This window comes from Euprymna scolopes, chromosome 28 (assembly GCF_053919585.1).
Source record: "Euprymna scolopes isolate OS-2025 chromosome 28, ASM5391958v1, whole genome shotgun sequence".
In the NCBI taxonomy this organism is placed as follows: domain Eukaryota; kingdom Metazoa; phylum Mollusca; class Cephalopoda; order Sepiida; family Sepiolidae; genus Euprymna; species Euprymna scolopes.
This window is the reverse complement of record NC_136509.1, coordinates 12,111,727-12,138,752: the sequence shown is the minus strand read 5'-3', so window position 1 is coordinate 12,138,752 and position 27,026 is coordinate 12,111,727. Positions and strand designations below refer to the sequence as shown.

At 35.4% G+C, this 27,026-nt stretch overlaps 1 protein-coding gene across 7 annotated transcripts in view; it reads left to right on the top strand.

Annotated features, from left to right (window-relative positions):
* LOC145249463 (MOB kinase activator 1B) overlaps positions 1–25,209 on the top strand; it is a 155,115-nt gene extending 129,906 nt beyond the window's left edge. For 6 of the 7 annotated variants that reach the window (XM_080111033.1, XM_080111029.1, XM_080111031.1 and 3 more), the window contains 3 exons: positions 10,567–10,733; positions 18,562–18,789; positions 24,530–25,209. In XM_080111033.1, the coding sequence (XP_079967159.1) occupies positions 10,567–10,733; positions 18,562–18,789; positions 24,530–24,771 (637 nt within the window). In that variant the 3' untranslated portion in view covers positions 24,772–25,209. Of the gene's footprint in view, positions 1–5,379; positions 5,525–10,566; positions 10,734–18,561; positions 18,790–24,529 lie in introns of those variants that run through there. The other variant, XM_080111034.1, reaches the window with a different exon arrangement.
* Positions 25,210–27,026: the final 1,817 nt, after the last annotated feature.

Sequence of the window (27,026 nt, the reverse complement as noted above, 5' to 3'; positions counted from 1 at the left end):
CACGACAGTCTTTATCCATGAAATTCTTTATTTGGCCAATCAACTCTAGTGTTCTGACTTCCTTACTCCTCCCAAACCTCTCATCCCTCACAGACTCTGTGCCTTCCTTGAGTCTCTTATGCCACTCAAAAACTGATCCTTGATTCATGCAAGATGGCCCAAAAGTAGTATGAAGTGATTTTTGGAGAGTTCCACTTGGGACAAGGGAAGACAATCACAAAATTTATCAAAGTTTTGCAAAACTTTTTGGCAAATCAAAACAAATACATTGAAGTAACGTAGTAACATAACAAAAAATATTACTCACCGGAAGTTTTATTGAATTAAGTTAATTTCTTGAAAACGAACACTTTCTTTGAATTACAATTTCAAAACAGAACTATCAGTTTGGAATATTTTTTTTTAATATAAATCTCACCTGTCTGTTTAAATGTATGTTTGTATGTCTACCTAAAACTTTTAACGGAGGCAACAGATTTTCAAGAGATCGGTATTGTTTTGAAGCTCGACCCTTCGGACGACAAATATCGAAAAATTGGCTAAAAACATTAATTCCTTCACCCTCAACTAGGTACTTTTCTACAAGAATACAACATTTTTGATTGACTAGCCTTAATTTAAACCTTGGTCATTTCCGGTTTGGCGATGGACGCAACTGGAAAGACGTCGCACTTTTTTTGCGTTCTTTTCCTCCTTAGCGGTATGGGTTCAAGCCCGCCTGTCTACTACTACTTTTTATTTTTTATTTTTATTTATTTATTTTGTTTTGTTTTGCTCAACACACACCTCCAAACATCCGGACAACGCCGGGCACCCAGACTAGTTTAGAAATAAGTGGAAGTAGTGTTGGGAAAATTTTAAATAAGAATTTTGGGATTCACTAATGGTGACAATCAGGTTTTTAGTATGGTGTATTTCAATTCCTGCTGAACCTATACAAGAAACAAGTAGAATATTTTGAAGCTGCAAAATATAACGTCTTGTTAAGTCTGCTGAGTAAGTTTAAGGAACTCTTAGCCAAATCATATCATTGCACATATTTAAAGCAACTCAAATAATGTGCTATTACATAAACACTTAGCTTTGGTCTTCTCTTTTCTTTTGAAAGATAGTTTTTTTTTTTAAGAAAGTTCTTAATTTTCAAAAACGTTCGTTATAGCGACGCCTTTTTAAAGCCCTGACTTTCCTTTAGAAAAGTTTTGTCTTTTCTAGTTTAAAGGATTTTATTTATATATATATACTGTTCTAGAAAATGAATCATTTCTTTACAAAAATTAAAAGTGGAACCCTTCAAAGATGAAAAAAGAAAAAATGTGCTGAAAATCTAAAATCCCAAGATGCCAAATCTTGAAATTACCATTTTAAATTAAGACATTCAAATCTTAAATGTTTTTATTAAGTAGTTTTTTTTTTCTTGATTTCGTTTTAATTGACAGAAACGACTATTTTAGATTTACGTTAGCTTTTGGAGAAAAATAAATCTACTTGTATTATTTAACAATAACTTATTGTATAAAACTCTTCTATTTCAATGTGTCTTTTATTTAAATAAAAAAGTTATACCAATTTGAATTGAACGCACAGAAGGATGCAAAAAATATCTTTTCACGTTGGATCTTTTAATATGACTGATGTACATGAGGCACCTTCAAATTCTTGTGTAAAATCAATGTTTTATGCAGAGTCAGCGACATCATTTGCTATTGTGTTAATTTTATTAATTAGAGGCCTCCAGACATTTTTTTTTGTTTTGTTTTGTAAATAGGCGTTAAAATCAAGTTGCCTCCCTCACACCCCCCTAAAAAATGAATAAATAAAAATCTTTTAATTAAAATAATTTCAAGTTGTAGTCGAATTTGCCATTTTAAAATTGCAAATAGTTATGTTTTATGAAAATATTCTTTAAAAGTTGAAAATTCTTACTCAAAAATCTGTTTAAAACTTCATATCGTGGAATATTAGAATCTTATTATTTTTTAGTATTTTTTTTTTTTTTTGTAATCCAACTAATATTTAAAAAAAAAACAAAAAAACATTGTTTTTTTTTTTTTTTTTGTAATCCAACTAATATTTAAAAAAAAACAAAAAAACATTGTTTTTTTTTTTTTTTTTGTAATCCAACTAATATTTAAAAAAAAACAAAAAAACATTGTTTTCTTTTTTGTTTTTTTTTGGTAACATGATATTGATTCATGTCCATTTTTTAAATTTTTTTATTTACAACTTCAAGGTAAGTGAAATAAGTAATGGGTTTATTTATATTTTAATTGTTTAATCATTTCAGCTTTATATAATGTTGCAATTTTTATGAACCTCAATTTATTTTTAGTTTTTGTAACATAAAATATGGGAGGGGGGTAGAATTCCATGGAAAAAGTATTGCCTCTCACATATTTAACGAAAACTGCTTTTAAGATATAAGTTAATCTAAAAAATAAATATGTATAAAAAATTTCACGAAAATCTGACCATTAGTTGATTTTTCTATAATTTTTAAACACAGGTGTGTTTACGCCTTTAAAAATGATCACTACATAGGAATATTGTTTTAAGGTGTCCATAATGTAAACACATTTTTGGTCTTGCATTTTTGTTATTTTTATAAGCTGTAAAAGTATTTTTAAATATTACTTGTTTATTTTAAGCTTATTCTTTAAAATGATACAAAAGTTATGATAATATTAGATTAGTTAGATAGGAAGGGGGTTTAAATCTGTGTCACGCATAGGAGTTCCCTAATGTACATTAATCGGGCAGGACAAAAGAGAAATAAACTTGTAATATTCACTGCAAGCGCTCTTCTACCACAACAGAAAATAAATTTCAGTTATCTTTACAATTACTGTTTCCACTTCACTTCTGGTTGTACCTTCATTTTTTAAATTGATCTTTTGCAATATCTTTTGTTAAGTGAAAGTACAGAATAAGTAAAGGAAGCCTCTCTCCCCGTGTTAAAAAAGGCTTTTCTAAATATTATTTAGAAAAACATTCCTAACATGGGAAGTGGCAACTGGAAGTGAAGTGGAAACACATATTGTGAAGATAACCGAACTTTTTCCTTCATTGTGCTTAGATGGAATTTACATTAAATGAGTTTCTTAACAAGAAATTCCAATTTGTGGAATAGTTTACCATGGGATCGCTTCTCTACAAACTACAACATGGTCGTCTATAAATCCAATGTCAATAAATAATTGTCATAAATTGTCACACATTGTCCATTCTATTAATTTTCAATCCTCTCATAATATTCATCATTCAACTGACCGTTCATCTATTTGTTAGCCTTTATCCTCAAGTGGATTGTGGACTTACTAAGTGGTAATACATTAGTTAAAAGAAAGTATTATGTGGGAATTAACCAACGTCCCCTAATAATTAAAAAAAAAAATCATGTTTTTATTCTTTCCATTTTGTAAAAGCCAAGTTCTAAAAAAAAAAAAAAAAAAACTATCTCAAACAAACTTTACTTTCTGTTGTATGTGATTTATTCAAATCTATTAATGTGATGAGATACCCCCCCCCCCAATAAAAGGAGGGTGGACCTGTAAATTCACTCTTGTCCATTCGTTTGTCTGCACTTTTCTCAATACGCCTTGGAATTTTTTGAAATTTTGCACTAACATTAAACATAATTTGAATAAAAAAGTAGCAGAACGGATTTTCCGAGAAAACTCCGGTTATCCCCCCCCCCTCCGGCCCAGGGGTGTCTTTGGGTTAAAATGGTTAAAATTGACACTTTTGTGTTTATTAAAAAAAAAATTGATGCCTTGAATTTTTATAAAACTTTCTGAAAATTTGTAACTGATTTCTATATAATTTTATTTGTCTATACTTCACGATAACTCTTGGGTGTGCCCCAGGGGCTCTTTTAGGGCTAATAAACACACCCCAGTTTTGGGACTATTTTACCATATTTGTCCAAAATTTTCTGTGTAGGTCTATTTAGCAGTTTTACATGGTGCTGAACTCAAATTTAAATATGTTAAGGCCTTAGGGACTTTGGGGCTAAAAGAGGGGGTGCAAATGATGGACTTAGTCATTTCTTTTTTTGCATGATGCAAAATTCAAATTTACATATGTTAAGGCCTAAAACTGCACCATTTGTTCATTTTCACCAGGATTTGACGTCCCCTGAGGACTTTGGGGGCTAAATGGGGGGGGGCAATGCTGAACTTAGTCATTTTTTTAGGCCTCGTTCACTGTGCACTCACGGGAGACCATGCATACTTCACTTGTTTTAATCATTTTCTGTGTCCAGTTAAAATTGACATAGCTATTATTTTTTTATTATTTTTTTATTGCTTTGTTTAACCATTAAATCTGATGCAATAAAGTAATTTGGAGTGATGAACAGCATTTCCTATTTTGTAATGGTAACCCAATTTTAAATATATTAAATAAAAAATAAATAAAATACATAAAATGGAAATCACTCGAGACAAGGTATGAAACCACTTGATGTAAGGAGCTAACATGAGCGAAAGATGATTATCACAAAAACAGGAGATACCTATTGACCTTAGTCTTAAAAAGGCTAAGGCTGTAGGTAGAAAGAAAACCGTATGCAGAAAGAGAGTTCCACGACCTTGCAATTCTTGAAAAGAAAGTATGGGAATAAGAAATTATATTACAATGACGTATCAAAACAGTGAAATAATAGAGAACACTAGACTAATGAGTCGAACGAGCTGAAACAAAGGAAGCAGGAAACAGATCAGTCAATTTTGAAGAACGCATGACTTAATAGTATTTATTAAAAAAAATAACAGACTAAAACAATTTTAAACATTTAAGATTTTGAGAGCATATTTTTTGTTTTTGAAAAGTGTTGACTATTTTCATACATTTCTGAATGTTCCAAATTGACTGCTTTAATTAATTTCGAAATTGTAATTAAAAGGAAGCTTCTTTTAATTTTTTTTTTTTTTTTTCAAAAAGACATGAAATGTAGAAGTCCCCCAAAATATTATGAATGTATAATTTATTTATTTATTTGTTTATTTATTTGCTAAAAAAAAAAGTAAAGTAGATAGAACTGATATTAAAAATGTATTGGAATAAGCACAGAAGCACACACATACAAAATGTCCCTTGTTTAAATGGAGGCCTGTGGACTGGACCGTAATTGTACCAAAAATTGTAATTTTTTTTTAACAAATGTAAAAATGTTTTGCTGCTTGAATTTACAGATAATGGAAGTAGGTTGTTGAAGAGTTAGTGGACACACAAATGTTTTTTTGAATGTATATCTCTATTGGCTGTAATGGTTATCGACTAATGTGTGTCAATTTTATTTATTTATTTTTTCTAAGTTCCCATTTCCTTGAGACCCACTTATCTTTTGTGCTTCTAACAAAAAAAAAAAAAAAAAAATTTAAGAAATAAAAACAATCCTCCAAAATGCCATAAAATAAGTGTCTTGCATATTTTTGTTTTATAAAAAGTGAATAGTTTGTAAGCAATGTAGTTGAATTCTATCCTTGTTCTTTCTTGGTTACTTGGAGCCACAGCCGTGGAGTTGGTGAGAATTGTCAGACTCAGACTGCTTTTTTTTTTCTTTTTTTTTTTTTTCATCTATGAGCAAAGTGTAGTATTTGTTCTGGTACTACATTTTATCTGCTCAGTCTACGGTCTCCCATGCCACTCCCTCTCTTTATTGTGAATGTCTTAATCTTTTTCTGACCAAACATTAAATCTAACTTTAAAAGATTTTTTTTATATATATTTTTTTTTTACATCCAATTTAGATTCCACATCTTTATTCACTGCATTAGTTTCATATGACCCCCCCCACCACCATCACCACCATGTATGGATGGATTTGTGACATTTTACAGACCAAAAGTAACTTTTGTAATTAACTGCCTTTTTTTTTTATTCATTTTATTTATTTACTGCCTCCCACCTCTTCTGATTCTCTTAGACAAAAATAAATATGTGGCTCATCTTTATTTTGTATTTACTATTTTTATGAAGTTCTATCCGAAAGTATATTGAGCTCTTTGCCTTTGTAAGATTTGTTGTTTTGAAAATTAAATTGAATTTACTTTTGTTTTCACTTGTCCAAGAATTGTCATTCAGTTTTGTTGCTTGATATTTTCTTCTATTATTATTATTATTATTATTATTATTATTATTATTATTATTATTATTATTATACTACTAAAGTTAACATTTGTTTTTCTTAAGAATGTTTCTCTTAGATGGATAGCCAGACATATATACACGTGTGTGACCTTGTCTGTCTCTATCTAAGGAACGGTCTCTACAAAACTCCTCTCTCAATTTTTGATCTACAAACTTGAAACTTGATACATAGGTGATTTGGATTTTTGGAACAAATTCAATTTCAATTTAGCTGGTAAAAATAGTTGCTAAGAGGTCAATATTTTTTAAAAATGCAACTTGGCGGGCATAAGTTGACTAAACTTATTTGTATGCATGCGCAAATATAAATTTAAATCTTTAACAATGTTCTTTTTTTTCTTTTATTTGTTTCATGCATATGGATTTAGATCAGGCAGTAACTTATAAGACTGAACTTTTTAGAACTTTTGAAACCACTACTATACATATTAAGTACAATATAATAATAATCAAATTAATGACTATAATAAATGAATCTGCATAAATTGAAATATATTTATGCACATTTTAAAACTGGCAATATCAGGCAGTCTACTAGTAATATATATATATATATATATATATATATATATATATATATATATCATATATTCCTATAAATTGTTTTTTTTGTTTTTTTTGTGTGTGTGTGTGTATTGATATTCATATTAACACTTTTTTCTATTTATTTAAAAAAGAAAATACAACTTTGTTATATATGGATCGTGGAATTGTATTCATCTGCAAAAGATCTAGCTAATTTGCATATTCATTAAAACATTCATTTTAATTAATTCTCTATTAGTTTTTTTCTTTTTTTTGGGGGGGGGGTTCTTATGGGATGAGCATCTTTAGTTAACTATTACGTGTAATTATATTCATGCAGATATTCTACATAATTTATACTTGTGTAATATTCGAATAAAAAGGTTATAATAAACACAAACCTTTCTCTATATATATATATTTATGTATGTGCATTGTTTAAAAAATTTTACCTATCAAACTCTTGTCACTTTTTGGTCTAGACATGAAACTTAATATATAGGGTATTTGAACCCATGTGAAACTTAATATTTAGATTTTAGCTGGCGAAAATCTGTGTGAAAATTAAAAAATTAAATTTGACTAGTGAAGGTCAAACAATGGCAGTACGAATATGCATGCATAATGTAATAGCTATTGGTTTGTGTTTTAATTTTTAGCCTTGCAGCAAACATGTCTTCATAGTTCAGGCATTAACGTCAAAGAAAAAAGTAAATTGTAAGCTAAATGTTTTGGTTTTCATTAATCAAAATATCATATTTAAGCATATTTTACGACCGAGCAATGCCAAGTGGCCTGCTAGTGTGTGTGTGCGCACACGCACGCACGCACACACAAAGGTTCCAAAAGTAATGCATTCTATTTTTTTAACTAAAAAAAAATAAAATTGAAGAGCTATGAAGACATAGTGGTGCATAAAAACAAATTATTTTTTTGTGCTTCGGAATTTATTTTCTACATAGTCATCATCATTCTGAATGCGTCTTTGCCAGCCTCTTTTGATACTTCTGTCATAAAGGTCTGGAGCATGCTTTGCCATTCGCATGTCTGTCAACACTCTGAAATTGACGAACCCATCTCCTTACTGTGATGACATCAACTGCATCAACTTCTGAAACGTTCAATAGGCACCAATGAATGTTGATCAGTTCAACTTTTTTATACGTCGAAGAATTCAATGACTCCTCTCTGCTTCTGACACAGGTCCATGACAAGGGTTGCTTTTATTAGTCTCCCACAGTCAACATCTGCAATAGAGACCTGAAACTTTAGGGTCATGAATGCATAAGTTCAGTCACCATAGTTATTCAGTTTGCAATCCCCTCTGATCCATTCAAGCGGAATAAAAAATAGGAAGCATTACTTTTGGAATACCAATAAAATGCAAGAGAGCTATATGCTCAGTCCGTTAAATCCAAAGTAGCTGAGTAGCGGCTTGGTTCCCACCAGTTTTGGAAAATAGCAAACAGGATCCTGAACAGAAGCGTGCATTCTATCCCAACCATCATCAATGGACCTGAGGTCATCTCGTCACCATCAGACAAGGCCCAACTATTTGCCAAGAACTTTGCAGCTAATTCTACCCTATGCGACGAAGGCCATCAACTCCCCGTATTTCCTCCTATAACGGACAACACACTCTGTAACATAGAAATATCTGTGCGTGATGTCGCCAAGCTAATCAAGAACCTTGATTCCAGTAAAACAACTGGCCCTGACGGCATTCCAATCGTTGTGCTGAAAAAGCTTCAACTAGAACTTGCCCCCATACTTACAAAACTCTTTAAGCGTTGCCTTAAAGAGAAGTGCTTCCCAACACCCTGGAAAACCTCATCAGTATGCCCTGTATTTAAGAATTCAGGTGATAAGTCATCTCCCTCTCAGTACAGACCAATAAGTCTCCTGTGTGTCATGAGTAAGTTGCTGGAATCCATATTAAATAGAGAAGTAGTCAACCACCTCAGCAGAAATAACCTTCTTAGTGACATGCAATATGGTTTCCGTTCTGCCAGATCTACAGCAGATGTGCTAACTGTTATATCTCATAGGATTAGCGAATCTCTTGACAAAGACTTCCTCTCTAGGGCAATTGCTCTTTACATATCAAAGGCCTTTGATAAGTTATGGCATAAGAGCCTACTTCACAAGATTTCCAGCTACGGTATAACTGGAACTGTTTTCTCTATCATAAAATCATTTTTCTCCGATAGGCTCATAAGAGTAGTAGTTGATGGGCAGAAATCAGAGGCCATCAATATTAATGCTGGAGTCCCTCAGGAGTCCATCCTAGGCCCAACTCACTTCCTGATATACATCAATGATCTCCCAAAACACATGCTTAAATCATTCGTTGACATCTATGCTGATGACACAACCATCTATGGCAACACATCAAAGGCCGTAAATGACAAAGTTCTCTCAGATTCTCTCTCCTCTGATCTTGAGCGCGTGGTACAGTGGGGGGGGGTACTTTTAATGCATCTAAAACCAAACTCCTATCTTTACATCATCAATGCTTTGATCCCCATGTGGCATCAATTGATATGGGTGGCTCTCGTCTAGGGGAGGCTCCATATTTTGATAAGCTTCTGGGCTTGACCTTTACCTCTGACCTGAAATGGAATACGTACATCAAGTCAGTTGCCAAGATCGCTGGGAAAATGGTAGGATCCTTCTACTGCTCCAGAAGATATCTCACCCCTGATGCAATTCTCTATCTATATAAAAGCCAAGTACGTCCAAGTATGGAGTACTGCTGCCACATTTGGGCAGGAGCTGCTAAAAACAGCCTATCCTGCTTTGACAGAGTACAAAATAGACTTTGTGGCCTAGTGGGTGATGCCCTTTTCTCTTCCCTGCAACCTCTTTCCCACAGGAGAAACGTTGCGGCCCTCTCTTTGTTTTATCGTTACTACCATGGCAGGTGCTCGTCTGAACTCCAATCTCTGGCCCTCCCTCACCAATCTTTCACAATAAACACCCGCTTAGCTGAAACCACTGTTAAAAATTTTCCCCACTCCTTATCTGTGCCAAAACCAAAATGTAGATTCCATGAACAAAGCTTCTTTCTTGAAACTGCACGCCTGTGGAACTCTGTTCCGGTTGCCTGTTTCCCACCTGACTACAACCTGGATGTCTTAAAGTTCAATGTGAACAAATTCCTGATGTACCGCCGCCTTAAGTAAGACACTTTATCAAATCTACAACACTAATGTACTGTACACACAATAACCCTTATCCCCAAGTGGCTACCGGGCCTTGATAAGTGGTGACTACCTTGTAAAAAAAACTCTTGTCTGTGTGTGTGTGTGTGTATATATATATATATATATATATATATATATATATATATTAATTAATTAATGTAAAATGAAATTAATTTCTCAAAATTGAACAGTTATGGGAAGATAGATAAATAACTATTGTTATTTGTTGAGATGGATGTACTCACTTAAATTTGCAGGATCTCCTTTGACTTGTTAGTACATGCTCAAATTCAGAGCAGTGGGGATTGACATAAGGCTGGGCTTATCACCAGCTGTAGTAATTATTGAATGTCGTGTGTGTGTTCATGTACTGGTAACATTTCCATGAAAATTGCCCTCCTCTGGAAAGATGGTCTCTTAGTCCTGAAGGCTTAAATGTTAAGTTTCAAACTTCTGCCACCACCATCATCATCATTTGGCTCCCTCCTGGGAGAAGAACCACTCACTGGTTTCCTTTCACCCTGTTCTATTCCTGACTCTGCCGTACATGAATGAAGGATCATGGTCATACCTGTTATCTGCTTGTTTTTTTGTATGTACCTTTTCTGTGATTCTTCGTCCTATTTTTTAATGTTGTTTTTAATCTTTTTTAATTTATCTTTTTTATTTATTTTTCTTTTTGTAGTGGAAGTCGAAACAACAAAACATTTAAACCGAAGAAGAACATTCCAGAAGGCACCCACCAATATGATTTGATGAAACATGCGGCTGCGACTTTAGGCAGCGGCAATTTGCGTATGGCTGTGCTTTTACCTGAAGGAGAAGACCTTAATGAATGGGTGGCTGTTAACAGTAAGTAATGCTTCTTACATACGAATCAGTAGCATTATCAAATTGATTCTTTTTATTTTGATAGAAAAGTAATACATGGGTATTACTATTGGGATGATTGAGAATCAGAAAAATTTGTGCCTATTTTCCAATTTTTAAAACGATTTAAAAAAATTTTTTGCGGTTTTTGTTTAAAAATTAATTTTCCATCACTAATGCTTATGATAAAACTAGCCTGGGTGCCCGGCATTGCCCGGGTGTTTGGAGGTGTGTGTTGAGCAAAAAAAAGAAAAGAAGAAAAGTGGTAGTTGGCAGGCAGGCTTGAATTTGTGACACAAAAGCAGAAGAGAAAGTGAAGAAAAAAGCTGATGTCTTACCGCTAATCTAGGATGCAACTGGAAGTTTGGAACATTGAAATTAATAAAGTCATTCCAACCGATATGATGACTTGCAAAAATAGTGATGCAAAAAAAAAAAATCTATCCTCCCTGTAGAAAAGTACCATGTTTTTAGCCAATTTTTCGATATTTGTTGTCCGAAGGGTCAGCTTCAAAACGATATCGATTTCGTGAAAATCTGTCGCCTCTGTCGAAAGTTTTAGGCAAACATACATACATACATACATACATTTAAACAGACAGGTGACATATTATAGATGGTGAATATTGTTTTTAAACTATTAGTGAAACTAAAATCTATAGATTACCCTCCACAAATGTGGTTTTCGTCCCATTATTAATATGTATACTAACAACGATACCCAGGCTTGTCTGGGTATGTCTAATTCAGAAGCAAGTTTTCAAACAGTTGTGTATGGATTGGCTTTGACTAAAGCTCTTGGTGTTAGTGCAGAGAGTGATCCGCGCTATTTTTTAAATCGTATTTCCAAGTTTAATTAAAGTTTTATGATATGTTTTTTTATTCAATTGTAAGGTTGAAGTATAGAATGGATACAAAACACCCTCCCCTCCCCATGTTAAGAATGGCTTTTTAAATAACATTATTTATGTCCGGATCACTCTCTGCACTAGTACCAAGCTCTTAATTGATCGTTGTAAACATCCGATGGCTGACCACTGCACTCCTCATCTTCAACTCTCATCCCCACCACAAAATCTCTTAAACCACTATTGTGCTGCACATTCAGTAGTGGTTCTTGGGCCAAATGCTTCATTGATATGGTGAGCTGTTTCAGCAGCTTTTCATCCTAGCTTGAATTGAAATAATAAAATTATGCAAATTTGCTTGTTTTCCATCTGTAATGATGTTGCATGCCTGGGTAACCCTAATTTCACTCTGCTTACGGGCTAAGGGTTAGGTGGGGTATTTGACGTGAGGTTTAAGAAATTCATTCTTTTCTCCAAAACCCTAGAATGTTTTTTAGCCGATAAAGGTGGACAAAAAAGAAATTTCTCGGCAAAGTGAAGTTGACATATATGACAAGAACTCTGCTCTGATATCTAAAAAGATATAGTCATTGCGCCATGTGTTTTATTTTAAGTGTCGGACCACCATGTAAATGTTGGAAATTAAACTGAAAGATGGAAGGACATAGCTGACAATAGTTTCTTTAAGAGAAAAATGAGTTGGAGAGAAAGAAAGGGAAAGAGAATTAAAGAGAAATGAGGTTTAAGCTAGAGAAAGAAAAGAGATTCAGAAGAAAAGAAAAAAGATAGAGAAAGAAAAGAGTAATCTCCAAATGACTGAGAAGGAAATGCTAATCTCAAAGAGATGGTGGTTGGAATTATGGTTCAATAAAAAACCATTGTGTTTTGGAGATTCAGAGGACTTGTTTGCTGGCATCGAAGAGTATGGATTGCTTTGGGCTCCTGCCCAGGAGCCAGAAACTGCCCCAGAAAAGTTGTTTAAAAGCTCTTGCTCTGGACTAAGGAGCGGTCTGAATGAATCTAAGTTGAAACCACCCGGCATCATAAAGCCATTAAGAACACAAAGAATTAACTTTCCTTTGCACAAAATATACCCTGAATATCTTATGAACAATTATTCTTGTTTATAAAAAAATGATCTTGAGTTATTATTAATGCTTTGATTTGAAAACCCAGTTAATTACAACCAACCTAGACTGCACTCAGAAAAGTGATATATCAGCGACACGAGAGCATCTACAAAAAGGAATACGACGTCAAACCTATGAACAGCTAACCGGAGTGCAAAAGGTATTGCCACATGGACTTAGGGTCATGTATGTTTTGTATGCCCCGAGCATCAGCGCGCGTAGTTTCAGTGAGAGTCTGGTCACCATTGAAGGGCCCACCACTAGACAAAGATAAGTGTAGCCACCGGGATTTACGGTTAGTCCCCAAGTGGTACATTTAAACCCAGGCTGGGTTACATTTATGGTCCTGCAAACAGGACTCTTTTGTTTACATTGAAAGGCCCCAGTGTGGTATTACACCTCTTTTATTCAACGTTCTGAAAAGAAGACATAATTGTTTTAAAACGATTGTAATTTAAACGATTAGATAGAGAGGAAAATGCTCTTTAAAATGATATATAAAGTAAAGGTATTAAAGCAAAAACTTATTTGAAAATACATAATCTGAAATCAAAATTTAAAAATTTGCCAGAACTTTCTTGTCAACCTAATAGTTTAGAAGTGAATCCTGTGTGTATACACACACACACACACACACACAAATAGATAGATAGGTATAGATATATCAAATTTTTTGTAGTGTTCTAGATCATTAAGAGTTTTGCTGAACCTGCTCCATCATATGTCAAAGCTGTGGAAATCTTAACATGGCATGAAAACATATAACAAATACGCTTGATTGTATCTCAAATATTTGAACTATGTTGTAACTTTGTTTCAATTCATTCCAAAATGAAACTACCTATAAATAGCATGCAATGTATTGTAGTAGTAGTAGATATCACAAACTAACCTACAAACAGGATAGATATAATTAACACAATCTATGAAAAGGATTTTTTTTAAATTAAGGTTTACCATACCGAAACACTCTACCATCAATCTTTAGTGCAACCTAATTAAAAAAAAAAAGAAAAAAAAAAACAGAAAATTTTATAATATACACACCTGTCCTAGAACAAAAATGTCATATTCTAAAAGTCATATAAATTGATTAAGCAATTTTTTTATATAGAAAATCAGTTCTTTGATTTTTAATAGTAAATTGTAACCATTACAGGGCTAATTTTGATCTTAGTAGTTCAAATTGAGTTGTCTCTATTAAATATGGCAGATCAAAGCACAATGTTATTGCTTAATTTTAAAATTTGATTTTCTTAGTTAAAAAAAACTACTTGATCAATATTTTTTTTTTTTTAATATGACATATGACATTTTCGTTTCGTGATGGGTATGTACATCATAAAGATGTTTTTTTTTTAATTAGCACGAACTTTGAAATTGCATGAAAAAAATTTTTTTTCTTTCATAAAGTGGAAAAGTTTGAATTTCTAATTTTGATCAAATTTAATCTAAGCATATATATTATTTTAATTGGAATTCATTATTGAGATGAGTATTATTTATATTAATTTATTGCAGACTATTATTCTCATCTTTATTAGTTGTTGTTTCACGATGTTTCGGCCAACTATTCCTCTGGCCTTTGTCAGGTGATATTTGTCACGGTTACCACCTGACGGAGGCCAGAGGAATAGTTGGCCGAAACATTGTGAAACAACAACTAATAAAGATGAGAATAATAGTCCGCAATAAATAGATTAATATTAATCTAAGCAATTGTTTTTTTTTTTTGTTTTTTTTTAACAGTTTGAGACTCTTTGATTAAAATTCTTGTCAAAGCGTGCGGTTTTTGGTCCCCAACAAAAGGGGGCTTGGACCTAGTAATTCACTCTTGTTTGTCCATTCATCCGTTCGTTTGCTCATACTTTTCTCAATAACCAAACCTTGGATTTTTAAAAAATTTTGCACAAATGTTAGTCATGGTGAAAGTAAATTTTTGCCAGAACGGATTTTCCAGGATAAGTCTCGTTGCCATCCTCCCACCTAGTTTTATTCAGAACCTTTCAAATCCAATTATTCACATCAATCACAGACTTAACTTGGTTCACTGCAGTCAACGCTCCCAATATACAGCTTCATGATGATCGACATTCCTAATGTCAATGCCATCATTTCCTTCGATGACAAACTTACAGCGTTCGATCCAAGGATTTCACCTGCGTGTGGCAAGTTTTCCTTTTGTTGATTCATCACAATCATAACATAAATGCTTCTTGCAGACTTCAGTGTATCATGGCAATGCGCACCAAGGAAAACAGCCTCTTTGCATAACATGCATTGCACAAGGCATGTTTCACCTTCATTCATCTTCATTGGCGTAGCAATCCTTTTCTATATCTTGGTCACTCTCAAAATTCTCTTTCCAGACTAATTTACTCGTGAAGAGGGACCCTGCATACTCTGCTTGTTAGATGTGCCCTTGATTCTCAAGAAGCTTGATCTATTTTTTCGTCGATCTGTCACACTTCAGTTTGAAATAGCATTTTCATTGGTAATAGCACAGATTAAATAGATGCATCATATTTTAGACTAGCAGCACCCGATGTTGCCCAGGAAAATTAAGGAAACGAAGAAATTCCTACTTCAGTTATTTGTTTGAAGAGAGGATTCTCAAAAAGAATGCAAAAGTGAAGCCAAATGCTGGGAAAAGCGGCTATCCTAAATTTTGCAATTCCTAACCCAAATCTTGTCTTCAAGTATTTGTTTTTATTCATACTTTCTTTCACCATTCTGGTTTTTCTGCATTGCTATCAGCCTTCATAAATACATTCACACTGTTGTAACCTGTATTTTTATTATTTGTTCAGTTAACTTTTTTCTTTACTTTTTAATCTTTTTATTTTAATCTAAATGACAGGTGTCAGGTTGTTAATACTTAGCAATAAACCAGTGTGTGTGTGGTTTGATCCACATTTTTATCTTGATTCAAAAGATTAACAGTTCTCAGGATGGTTGGTTGTTTATTGTTGTTTGACTTCCCTTTCTTTCTGATTAAATAAAAATGATTGATTGCTTGCCAGATTTTGTTTGACTTTCTAAACAGCCATCGTTCACACAAAAGTGGGAATCGACTTCCCCCACCATCCCCATCTCATTAATTTCATTAGTTATTGCAAGCCCTCTCCCTTCACTTTTGATATCATTAAAACAAAATTGGATGTTTTTAAAGATGCTTGACAATATATATATATATATATATATATATATATATATATATATATATATATATATATTTTACTCTTATTTACCCCAAACAAAGCACATTGCCACTTGAAACATAAGGGGCCAGCCACTATTTCAGGCTATATCTACAAGGACACTATGTAAGGACACTTGAGCAGTAATGTCTGTTCACGTTACATGTAAACTTCTGCATGTCCCTACAATCAGGGTAGCAGAAGATTATGAGAAAATTCCAAAGTCTAGCAGTTTGAGGGAAGAAACTATTAGAGTAAAAGGCTTTCTGGCATCTCTGGACCTCTACAGTGACAGGGGTTAGATTTTTCTGCTTGTTGAGTTAATTGCTGGAAATGGTTATTTATGTCGAGAGGAGGGGGCAAAAGTGCTAAGAGTTGATTGGGTATATTCCATTAAATTATTTGTAAAACAGACATTGCAGCGATGGGACAGAGGTTGTAGTTTGGTTGATAGTGCGGGACTTGTTAGATTAAGAGATGTGTATTACTTCATACACACGCACATTTGAACGTTAAAAACTCAACTTGAATTATACCGTTCTTCATTGCCTTGAATCTTACGATTGTGCCTCTATTCATCTTCATTGACTCTAACTACACCATGGAATATCCATTTTTATTCTTAGTTTCTTTTATGCAAACTTTTTAGTGTTTTAATATATGCGCTAAATAGAAAAATTTATGATTGCTTATAAACATTATTTTGCTAAAAACATTTCCTCTGAGATGAGCCATTGTATTCCTTGCCAAATAATAGATTTGTCGTTAAATTTTTTATTTACTGAATTTCATTCAAAATTTTCATTTATACTTGTCCTATCTTGTATATCAAGTTTTTTATCTGATTGAGAATATTGATACTAATGTTTATATGGACTTTAATTTTGCAGTTTTATACAAGATGTAATCTGAAAGTATTTCAAAATTTCAGTAGATTTTTTTTAGCAAAAGTTAAAACGGGCAAAAGTTATAGCCCTTTGACTTAGAATGAGTGCTTTATGACAAATTGATGTTTAGTATAATTAACTTTGTGCTCATTTTTGCATTCAGTACTAATACTTATAAATCTCTAACTGTTCATCGAATGGATATCATAATACTGAGTTCATTGCACCTTATAACAAAGGTCCAAACAGAATTTCAGTCAGATCAGCCCAGTAGTTTCTAAAAAAAAAAAAAAAATTTCGAGTAAATGTGGTATTGTTGTCACTAGTCTATATTAATCTCCAACTGTGGCTTGAAAGGATACCATGATACTTAGTCCATTGCACTTTATTATAACAAATCCACACAAAATTTCAGTCAGATCAGCTTCCAAGAAAAAAATGGAATGGACAGAGACTACTAAATGTGATATCTGCTATAATCTGATGATGTGTAATTTGAAACTTTGATAATAAAACATAAGAAATTTGGGAATATTTTCCTTTCTTTTTATTTCCAAAAATTAAGAAAAAAATGTCAGGAAAAATTGCATAAAAAATACAATTATGAGTTCTTTCTGGTTTTTGTTTTTTTTTGTTCAATATTTACTTTTCAGATCTATACGTTTAAAAGAGTTAGGGTTGTATTAAGAATATTGTAAAGCCAGTATCCTTATAAGAATGTGCTTATGGTAGACTTTAGTTTGTTCCCATAACAACAACTGTATGTGAACAGTGTTCCATAGCAACTAAACAGCAAACATACATTCATATAGAGAATGTTTCCTATGAGAAGGGTTGAAATATGTGTGGGAATAACAGACAGTTTCAAACATGTATGAAAGAGTTTGAAATCAGTTGCGTTTGAAAAGTAAACTATGCAATGATTTATTGATTAAATTTAGGTAATATCTTTTATCAAGTCTATAAAATTAAAACCTGTTCTTTGACTGTAGCATTTCCATGAGTCTTGCTGGTCGTTATAGTTAAAATTATAAATTCAGAAACTTGTTTAAAAACAAGTGAAGCATGCAAAGTGAACGAGGCATAAAAAAATGATTAAATTCAGCATTTACCCCCCCCCCCCAGCGCCATTTAGTCCCAAAAGTCCCCAAGGGACGTCAAATCCTGATGAAAATGAACAAACAGTGCAGTTTTAGGCCTTAACATATGTAAATTTGCGTTCTGCACCATGCAAAAAAAGGAATGACTAAGTCCATCATTTCTTATTGGGAGATTCTTTGTAGGCAATTAGATGTGGTTTTTTTAATTTTTTAAGGGGTCCCACTCGAGCATAAGTTTAAGAAAGTTATTGGGGGGGGGGTAGACATAGTAGGAATATTTAGGAAAGGGTTTTTAGAGGAGAGTTTACCACTTTTAGGGTTAGCGGTAGGATAAGTAAAAATATTTTTCTTCTAATGTAGCACCTCCTTCAACAAAAAATTACAGAAGTTAAATTGACTAGCAAAAATATTTTTGGTTAACTGTCCTAAAAATAAAATAGCCCAGAAATTGAGAACCATTTTATGTCAAATTTCATTTGCAGAGTTAGGATTGGAGGAAGGCCCTTGATTTGGAAAATTAGATTTAAAATCTTTTTTTGTCTTTGACAACTCGCATCCATGATAAATGTTTTTGTTTTTTGTTTTCTAATTTTGTCTATTAGTGTTTGTCATCCAATTATGGTAATTTTTGTTTTCTCTCTGCAGCGGTTGATTTCTTCAACCAGATCAACATGCTATATGGGACAATAACAGAGTTCTGCACAGAGGAGAGCTGTGCGGTCATGTCAGCTGGACCTAAATATGAATACCATTGGGCAGATGGACAAACGGTGAAAAAACCAATCAAATGTTCAGCACCCAAATATATTGATTATCTCATGACTTGGGTGCAAGATCAATTAGATGATGAAACTTTATTCCCGTCGAAAATAGGTAAAGTATCTCTCTCTATATATCTATCTATCTCTCTCTCTCTCTCTCTCTCTCTCTCTCTCTTATATATATATATATATATATATATATAAAGGTGCCTTTTAATAAGTTTCCAGACCTTTTTTTGTATGGACACTATTATTGATAGTATCTAATCCCCTTCAAAGTAATCTCCTCTAACTGCAATGCACTTGTATCATTCCAACTTCTGGAAGACCCCATAGAAGTCCTCTTGTGTGAGCGTCTGTCAATGATTCTCATCACAGCCTCTTTCATTTCCTCAATTGTCCTATAACAACAGCCTCTAAAGTTTTCCTTGAGCTTAGGGAATAACCAAAAGTCACAGGGAGCAAGGTCTGGAGGGTTAGAAACTGTCTTGATGCTCATCTTGGTCAAATAGTTTGTAACAAGGATAGATTTGTAGAAGATTTGCATGAATGCATTAGTCCACATTTTCAGTTCCTTGTAAATAATTGTGTATACAGTCCCCACACTGGCATCAAACTGTGCACTTATTGTCTCTATAGACACGCAATGGTTCTTATTCATGAAATTCTTTATTTGGCCAATCAACTCTGGTGTTCTGACTTCCTTACTCCTCTCACACCTCTCATCATCCCTCACAGACTCCTTGCCTTCCTTGAATCTCTTATGCCACTCAAAAACTGATGCTTGATTTATGCAAGATGGTCCAAAAGCAGTATGAAGCATTCCATACATTTGTTGCATTTTTTCAAGTTTAAAACAATTTTATTGCATATCGTTCTTCTAAAGTGTCCTCCTGTCGAGATTGCATTTTTGAAATTCACTAGCTGCAACAATCAAGCTTTAGTAAGGTGTAGTCCAATTCCTGCTGTAGCTGTTCATTTGAACCTGAAATCATAAAAATTGGTCAGTCATCTCATAAGCTGAATAGCAATAGCATACTGAATTTTCAAGAGTCTATGACAATTTTAAGTGCTTGTTCAAAAGAAGTCTGGAAACTTTAAGGGGCCTCATGTATGTGTATGTCATATATATATATAATTATTTCCACAGCCCAAATATTTAGGAAAGGGTTTTTAGAGGGGAGTTTAGCACTCTGACTTAGGGTTAGCGGTAGGATAGGTAAAAAGTTTTTCTTCTAATGTAACACCTCCTTCAACTAAAAATCACAGAATTAAAATTGTATAGCAAAAACTTTTTTGATTAACTGTCCTAAAAATATATATAATCTCTCGCATTTCTGAAAATATATATATATATATATACACACACACATTTAATTGAAACTGTTTATGCCCTGAACTTGTTTCAATTAAAAGTATCAACGTCTACCATTTAATATGAATTTAAAATATTCTGGTGAAGTATTTTAATTTTAGAGAAAATTGATGAGTGTTACTTTTAATTGTTACGAATAAAAATGGAGTAAAAAAAAAAAATTTGGTCAAAATATTTGAAATATTTAAATGTAAAACAGAAGTACAGAAATATTATTGCTACAAAATTCGTAATTTCCAATGATTCGTTTGGTCAATGGAAAACCATAATTTACTTTCAAAATGCTACTTGTCACTTCATACATGCAAATATTAAAAAGAAATCAATTAGTAGATACTATTCTTATCTAGCTGTTCTTATGTATGAGGATTGTTCCAAAAGTAAAGCCTCCTATTTTTTTTTCTCAAAAGGTTGAAGAGCTATGAAAACAGGAGTGGTACTATTAAAACGAGTAACCTTTTGTGTTCCACAATTTATTTTTCTCCATTGTCACCATTATTTTTAATGCACTTTGCCAGGAATTCAATGACGAATCTCTACTTCTGATACACATCCATGACAAGGGTTGCTTTCTTAGTGTCACACTGTCAATATCTGCAACAGAGATTAAACTTATAGATCATGAATGTTTAAGTTATAATAACTATGCAATTTGCAGTCCACCTCTGATTTATTCGGGTACAAAAAAAAGTAGGAGGCATTACTTTTGAAAGGCCCTTTATATATGGGAAGGGATTAATACAATTTTCAGTAGATGTACCAATTCATATATCCCAATTATGAAGTATGGTATCAAAAAATGTGTCCCAAAAGAAAATTGTTTCAATTAGGGTTAAATCAATTCGCACGTTTGCCTGCATATGAAAACAGAAATTTGGAAATTGTTTTTCAATATATCATCTTTTCTGTTACGTTTTCAAGATGGCTGACACAAAAAGAAATGAAGAAATTAAAATCCAAAATATTTGGTGTGTCATAATCCTCATAGATTTTTGAAAGAGATAATATAATCAAATTTTAAATCTATTCTGTTACCTGACTAGATTGATTAATGTATTCTCGTATTTTAAACGATACTTATGTTTGGGGTCAGGCCATGTCAAGACTTCTATGCTTACCTTCATAAGCGTCTATATAATATTCTGCTTGTTTCTACCTTAGTCTGGATGTTATGCTTTAGAAAAAGGTCAAATACAATTTTTGAATATCAAACTTTCAAAAAAGGCCAAATCCACAAAATTTAGCTTTAAAAAAGGCTAAATTCATAAAATTTAGCTGACAACCCTGGACAAGAATATGAGTGATCTCCCATTGATGTAGCCTCATTTCTGAATATCATAATATATGATCATCGTTGTAATAGTGTAAGAAAGGAACTCGTAATTTTGACATGCAGTTCTTGCTGGTGAAACATTTCATAAAAACATTTGAAAGAAACAGAGCATAAAACAAGCATTGTCTGCTAAGAGATGCCGACTGAAGGAGTAAATTAAAATTCTTTTACAATGTGATTTTATTATTTGTATTGAACTATGTAGCACAATATTCATCATCATCATCATCATCATGCAGTCCATCAGTCTTGACGATGACTAGTTGGGGCCTCAGTGCTTTATCCCTCGGTGTTGGCGTAGTCTCACTCCATCGCCACAGAACTTCCCACCTTGGCTCCAAACTTGCTTGCGCAGTTTAGATGCAGTATCTGTTGCGCATCAGATAGACACCCTCTGAACCTCCAATGCTCATGTCCAGTGGAGCGAACCCACGACCACTGGCAGCAGAGGAAACCGCAGCTTCTGGCCGAAAGTAATCTTAGTGAGGTAAACAGTCGCCTTATCGTATCTGCTACTACACTTTTTCTTTCTGGATGAGGTTCCATAGCCTTTTAAGGAAAACTGCAAGGCAGCAGTAGGATTTGAAGTCAGAGTTCCCATTTCTTAGCCTTTTGCTGTGATAAGGCCCACAAGACAGTGGTGTTTAATATTGGGGTTGGTTCCCCTAGTCTTCACCCAACCAAGGGCACCCACAAGACGGTGGGGTAGGCGTTGGTAGTGTGCCAGGGCATGTCCACACATCGGTGGGCCATAACGCACTACTTCTGAGATTTCCTACAAGGTTAGCCTGGGGCTGCAAGGCACCAGTTACTGTGTGTGGTCAACGTGGAGGCACTGTAAGAGTCTTGATGATGGAGAGGCTATGTACTGGCAGAGAAGACATGTATAACTGCTCTCTTTTCACTGTGAGGTTAGCCAGCGGTGTTAGCTGGAAGCGAGAAGACATGCAAGCATGAACTTAACACTAACTTATACCTAACACACTAGACGCATCACATACCCCTGCCAGATTAAGAATCCAAACGCACACACAGCACAATATTACTTTGAGTATTTATTAGTATTTATTAATTTATCTTATTTGAGTCAATTCTATATTAAAATAGACACTATTTTCATAGAAATGTTAAACTCATATTTGCTGCATGTTATTAGTTTGTCTGTCCAAAAAACTAATTTTTTAACAAAACATATTTGTAGATTAAATATATTTCTCAATTTTTATAATTTCCACAGGTCTTCTAATATTATTTCTGGACCAGAAATATAATTTAAAATGGATACAGACATTCGTTCAATAAATAAAGGCAAAACTTGATTGATAGGAGTCTGAGGTATTTTGCTGAAAAAGAAAATGTTACGATATACAAGATGAGCGAGTATGAATTTAGCATTCCATTTGTTTCTAGGACAGATTAATATGTATGGCGCCCTCCCCCTCTCCCATGGCTTTCATTACTGCCACAGGCCATGAAGTGGAATGTCAGCAAGTCTTGATTTCTCTTGTGCATTAGTTATTAGTGCGTTTATGACGCACAGATTAATTTGTCAGTGATCATGTTTACAAGCCGATTGGAATATTTTTATCTGACGCTTGAAACTTGTTTATGTTTCAGACAAGCTCAAGGTAGCTTTGCACCTTCTCTTAATTATTTTGCTTGTTATTGAATAGAACAAATCCTGGCTCTCCAATTGGGTGAAAAATATTTTAAATAAATATTTAAATTTTGAGCCTAATCTTGTGCAAAAAATTTTCAATGAATTGACTGGTTAAAGGTACAGTCAATTTTATCCAAATTTTTCCCATTAAAAAAAAGCGTGGTAGTGTGAGATCATGTGCTCCCTGCTTGACAACAATTGCTAATCCCAACGCTGTTGTGTGTTATGGTTTCCTTCAACTCCTTATCACTGTATCATCATCATCATCTCTCACATTAGCAGCTGCCAAGGAGGGCACACAGGGGATCACAAGTATAAAAAAATGAAACAACTCAAAAAAAACAAGACTCTAACACATTCCATAAATATCAGTTGGGCTTTGGGTGTGTGTGTGTGGCACCATTGTCAGGGGGAAACTGCCTTCTAAGTGCTAAGGTCCACATCTCAGTCGTCTGTTGAAGCCTTTTTGTTGTTGTTGATGTCCGCTCATCTTGGCATCCTAAAACTTTCCTCATCTGATCCAAGCCGCACCTTGCGTCAACTACCTCTAACTGGAAACTGTCCCCACCTCAAGAGTATTAACTGTTGCAAACTTAAGAGTGTTTGTAAACTGTCACAAACTCATTCCCGCTTCTAAATCTGTCCATGAACTAACTCTTAATATATGCACCTGTGATTAATCATCCTATTTTTTAATGCCTTTTGTGTGCCTTTTTGTTGCAAAATTCACCGCCACTCCTAAAACTGTTCATAAATTAACTCTAAAAATATCGATCTGTATGTCCAATCTTTTATCCCAATCACTGTCACACCTTGATTAACAATCTTATTTCAGCTTTCTTTTGTGTGCCTTGATGAACAACTTCCTTTACATACTGCTGAGTAGGGTGTGCAATATAAAAACAAAATGAATAAACTCAAAATACAGAAAAATCTCCGCACATTTCATAGATCTAAGTTGAAGTGTGTGTGTGTGTGGCACCATTGTGTAAACCAACCCTCTAAACGCTTATGTCCACAGCCATGTCATCTGTGAGGCCTTATTGTCATCTCCATTTTGCTCAGAGCCACAAACCTACCTTCAATTATCCTCAACTGTTGCAAATTCAAAACTGTACATAAATTATCCCTAAGCTGTTGCAAAACTCCCTCCCACTCCAAAAACTCTAAATATATCAACCTTCACGTCTTTTTGTCTCAGTTACTGTCACACCTTGATTAACAATCTTATTTCAGCTTTCTTTTGTATACCTTGGTGAATAGCTACTTTCCCATTGTCTTTCTACTAACTTCACTTACTATAACCTTTGTTATAATTTTTCCTTTTTATTTTCACTTCCTAACAGTTTGTGGAGGGGAGGGTCCATAATATCACAATGGACGTGGGAGAGGGGGGGGTATCTTGATTGATTCCCTATTTAAAAATTGAACCTAATTCTTTGATGCCTTTGAGAAAACTTCATTGAATCTCTTTTTCTTTTCAGGTGTGCCATTCCCAAAGAATTTTTTATCAATAGCAAAAACTATTCTGAAACGTTTGTTCCGTGTATATGCTCACATTTACCACCAGCACTTTCGGGAAGTCGTACAACTGAGCGAGGAGGCCCACCTAAACACATCATTCAAGCACTTCATATTCTTTGTCCAAGAATTCAACTTAATCGATCGACGTGAGCTTGCACCTCTCCAAGAACTTATAGATAAACTAACGAGCAAAGAGAGATAAAATACTGGCGTTCGTGACGTTTGCTCACTGCCTGCGTACGCCTGGACAGGATAGCCGGATAGATTGGATGGCAAGTTCTTCAGCTTACCTGTATTTCTACCTATTTTCGGCAACAGAACTCTGCAAAGTGTAAAAATGAGAGGGATGAATGAGGGGGTGGGCGCTAAACAAAGCAAAAAAAAACAAAAACAGGAGAAATTACAGTTTGTCTTTCTTTTTTATTTATTTTTTTCTGGTGATGAGGGTGGGTGTCCGTTTGTTTTGAGGGAACTAGACTTTAAAGATGAAAAGAAAAACAAGATAGTCCTGCAAATATTTCTTGGTCCTCTTACAAACTTTATTATTGAATGTCACCTCAAAAACAACGCTGGAGCTATTTGTTTGCAATAAAAGCAGTAAATTGCATGATCAGCAAAAAAGATCAGCAGAAATTTTCAATGGTGATTTTCTTTTCTTTTAATGCTTGTATTATCCACATGCAACCAAAGGCCTTAAATGGTGGAAATCTATTAAAAAGGGAGGGAGAGGGGTTAATAATTTTTAATAACAAAAAAAAAAAAAACCACAAAAGGCAATGTCTTCTGCGAAGGAAGAGATGAGGTGAGATATCTTCTTAAAGCAGAAAGTAAAGTGAATGTCAAAAAATCATGATTTCTGATGTTTTTCTTTTTTTGTTTGTTTTTTATTACTTTTGTTTTGCTATCTTTTTGTGTGCATTGTTTGTTTGTTTGTTTTTCTCCATTTTGTTGATGGCAACATTTTATTTCTAGATGTCTGTGAAAGAGAAGGAAATACATGTCTAAAGAAAAACGTTAACTTCATCCACTCTCCCCTCTTTGTCCTACCCCTCCCTTTCCCTTCCTCATCTTCCTCCCTCCGTCTTTCTCCCCCCCGTCCCTCTTCCTCTTCCTTCCCCATCTTACCCCCTCCCTCTTTCTCCCCCCATCCCAACTCCTTCTTTCTCCCCCCCGTCCCCACTCCTTCTTTCTCCCCCCCCCCGTCCCCACTCCTTCTTTCTTCCCCACTCCCTCTTTTTCCCCGTCTCCACTCCCTCTTTTTCCCGTCTCCACTCCCTCTTTTTCCCCGTCTCCACTCCCTCTTTTTCCCCGTCCCCACTCCCTCTTCCCCCCCGTCCCCAGTCCCTTTTTCTCCCCCCCCCGTCCCCACTCCTTCTTTCTTTCCCGTCTCCCCTCTCTTTCTTCCCTGTCTTCCCTCTCACTCTCTCGCTTACCCGCCCTACTCTCTTCTCTCTCTCTTGCTTCCTTGTCCCACTCTCTTCTCTCTCTGTCGCTTTCCGGTCCCACCTCTCCTCTCTTTGTTGCTTTCCCGTCCCACTCTCCTCTCTCTGTCGCTTTCCCGTCCCGCTCTCCTCTCTCTGTCGCTTTCCCGTCCCGCTCTCCTCTCTCTGTCGCTTTCCCGTCCCGCTCTCCTCTCTCTGTCGCTTTCCCGTCCCGCTCTCCTCTCTCCGTCGCTTTCCCGTCCCGCTCTCCTCTCTCCGTCGCTTTCCCGTCCCGCTCTCCTCTCTCCGTCGCTTTCCCGTCCCGCTCTCCTCTCCTCTCTCCGCCGCTTTCCCGTCCCGCTCTCCTCTCTCCGCCGCTTTCCCGTCCCTCTCTCCTCTCTCCGCCGCTTTCCCGTGCCCGCTCTCCTCTCTCCATCGCTTTCCCGTGCCCGCTCTCCTCTCTCCGTCGCTTTCCCGTGCCCGCTCTCCTCTCTCCGCCGCTTTCCCGTGCCCGCTCTCCTCTCTCCGCCGCTTTCCCGTGCCCGCTCTCCTCTCTCCGCCGCTTTCCCGTGCCCGCTCTCCTCTCTCCGCCGCTTTCCCGTGCCCGCTCTCCTCTCTCCGCCGCTTTCCCGTGCCCGCTCTCCTCTCTCCGCCGCTTTCCCGTGCCCGCTCTCCTCTCTCCGCCGCTTTCCCGTGCCCGCTCTCCTCTCTCCGTCGCTTTCCCGTGCCCGCTCTCCTCTCTCCGCCGCTTTCCCGTGCCCGCTCTCCTCTCTCCGTCGCTTTCCCGTGCCCGCTCTCCTCTCTCCGTCGCTTTCCCGTGCCCGCTCTCCTCTCTCCGTCGCTTTCCCGTGCCCGCTCTCCTCTCTCCGTCGCTTTCCCGTGCCCGCTCTCCTCTCTCCGTCGCTTTCCCGTGCCCGCTCTCCTCTCTCCGTCGCTTTCCCGTGCCCGCTCTCCTCTCTCCGTCGCTTTCCCGTGCCCGCTCTCCTCTCTCCGTCGCTTTCCCGTGCCCGCTCTCCTCTCTCCGTCGCTTTCCCGT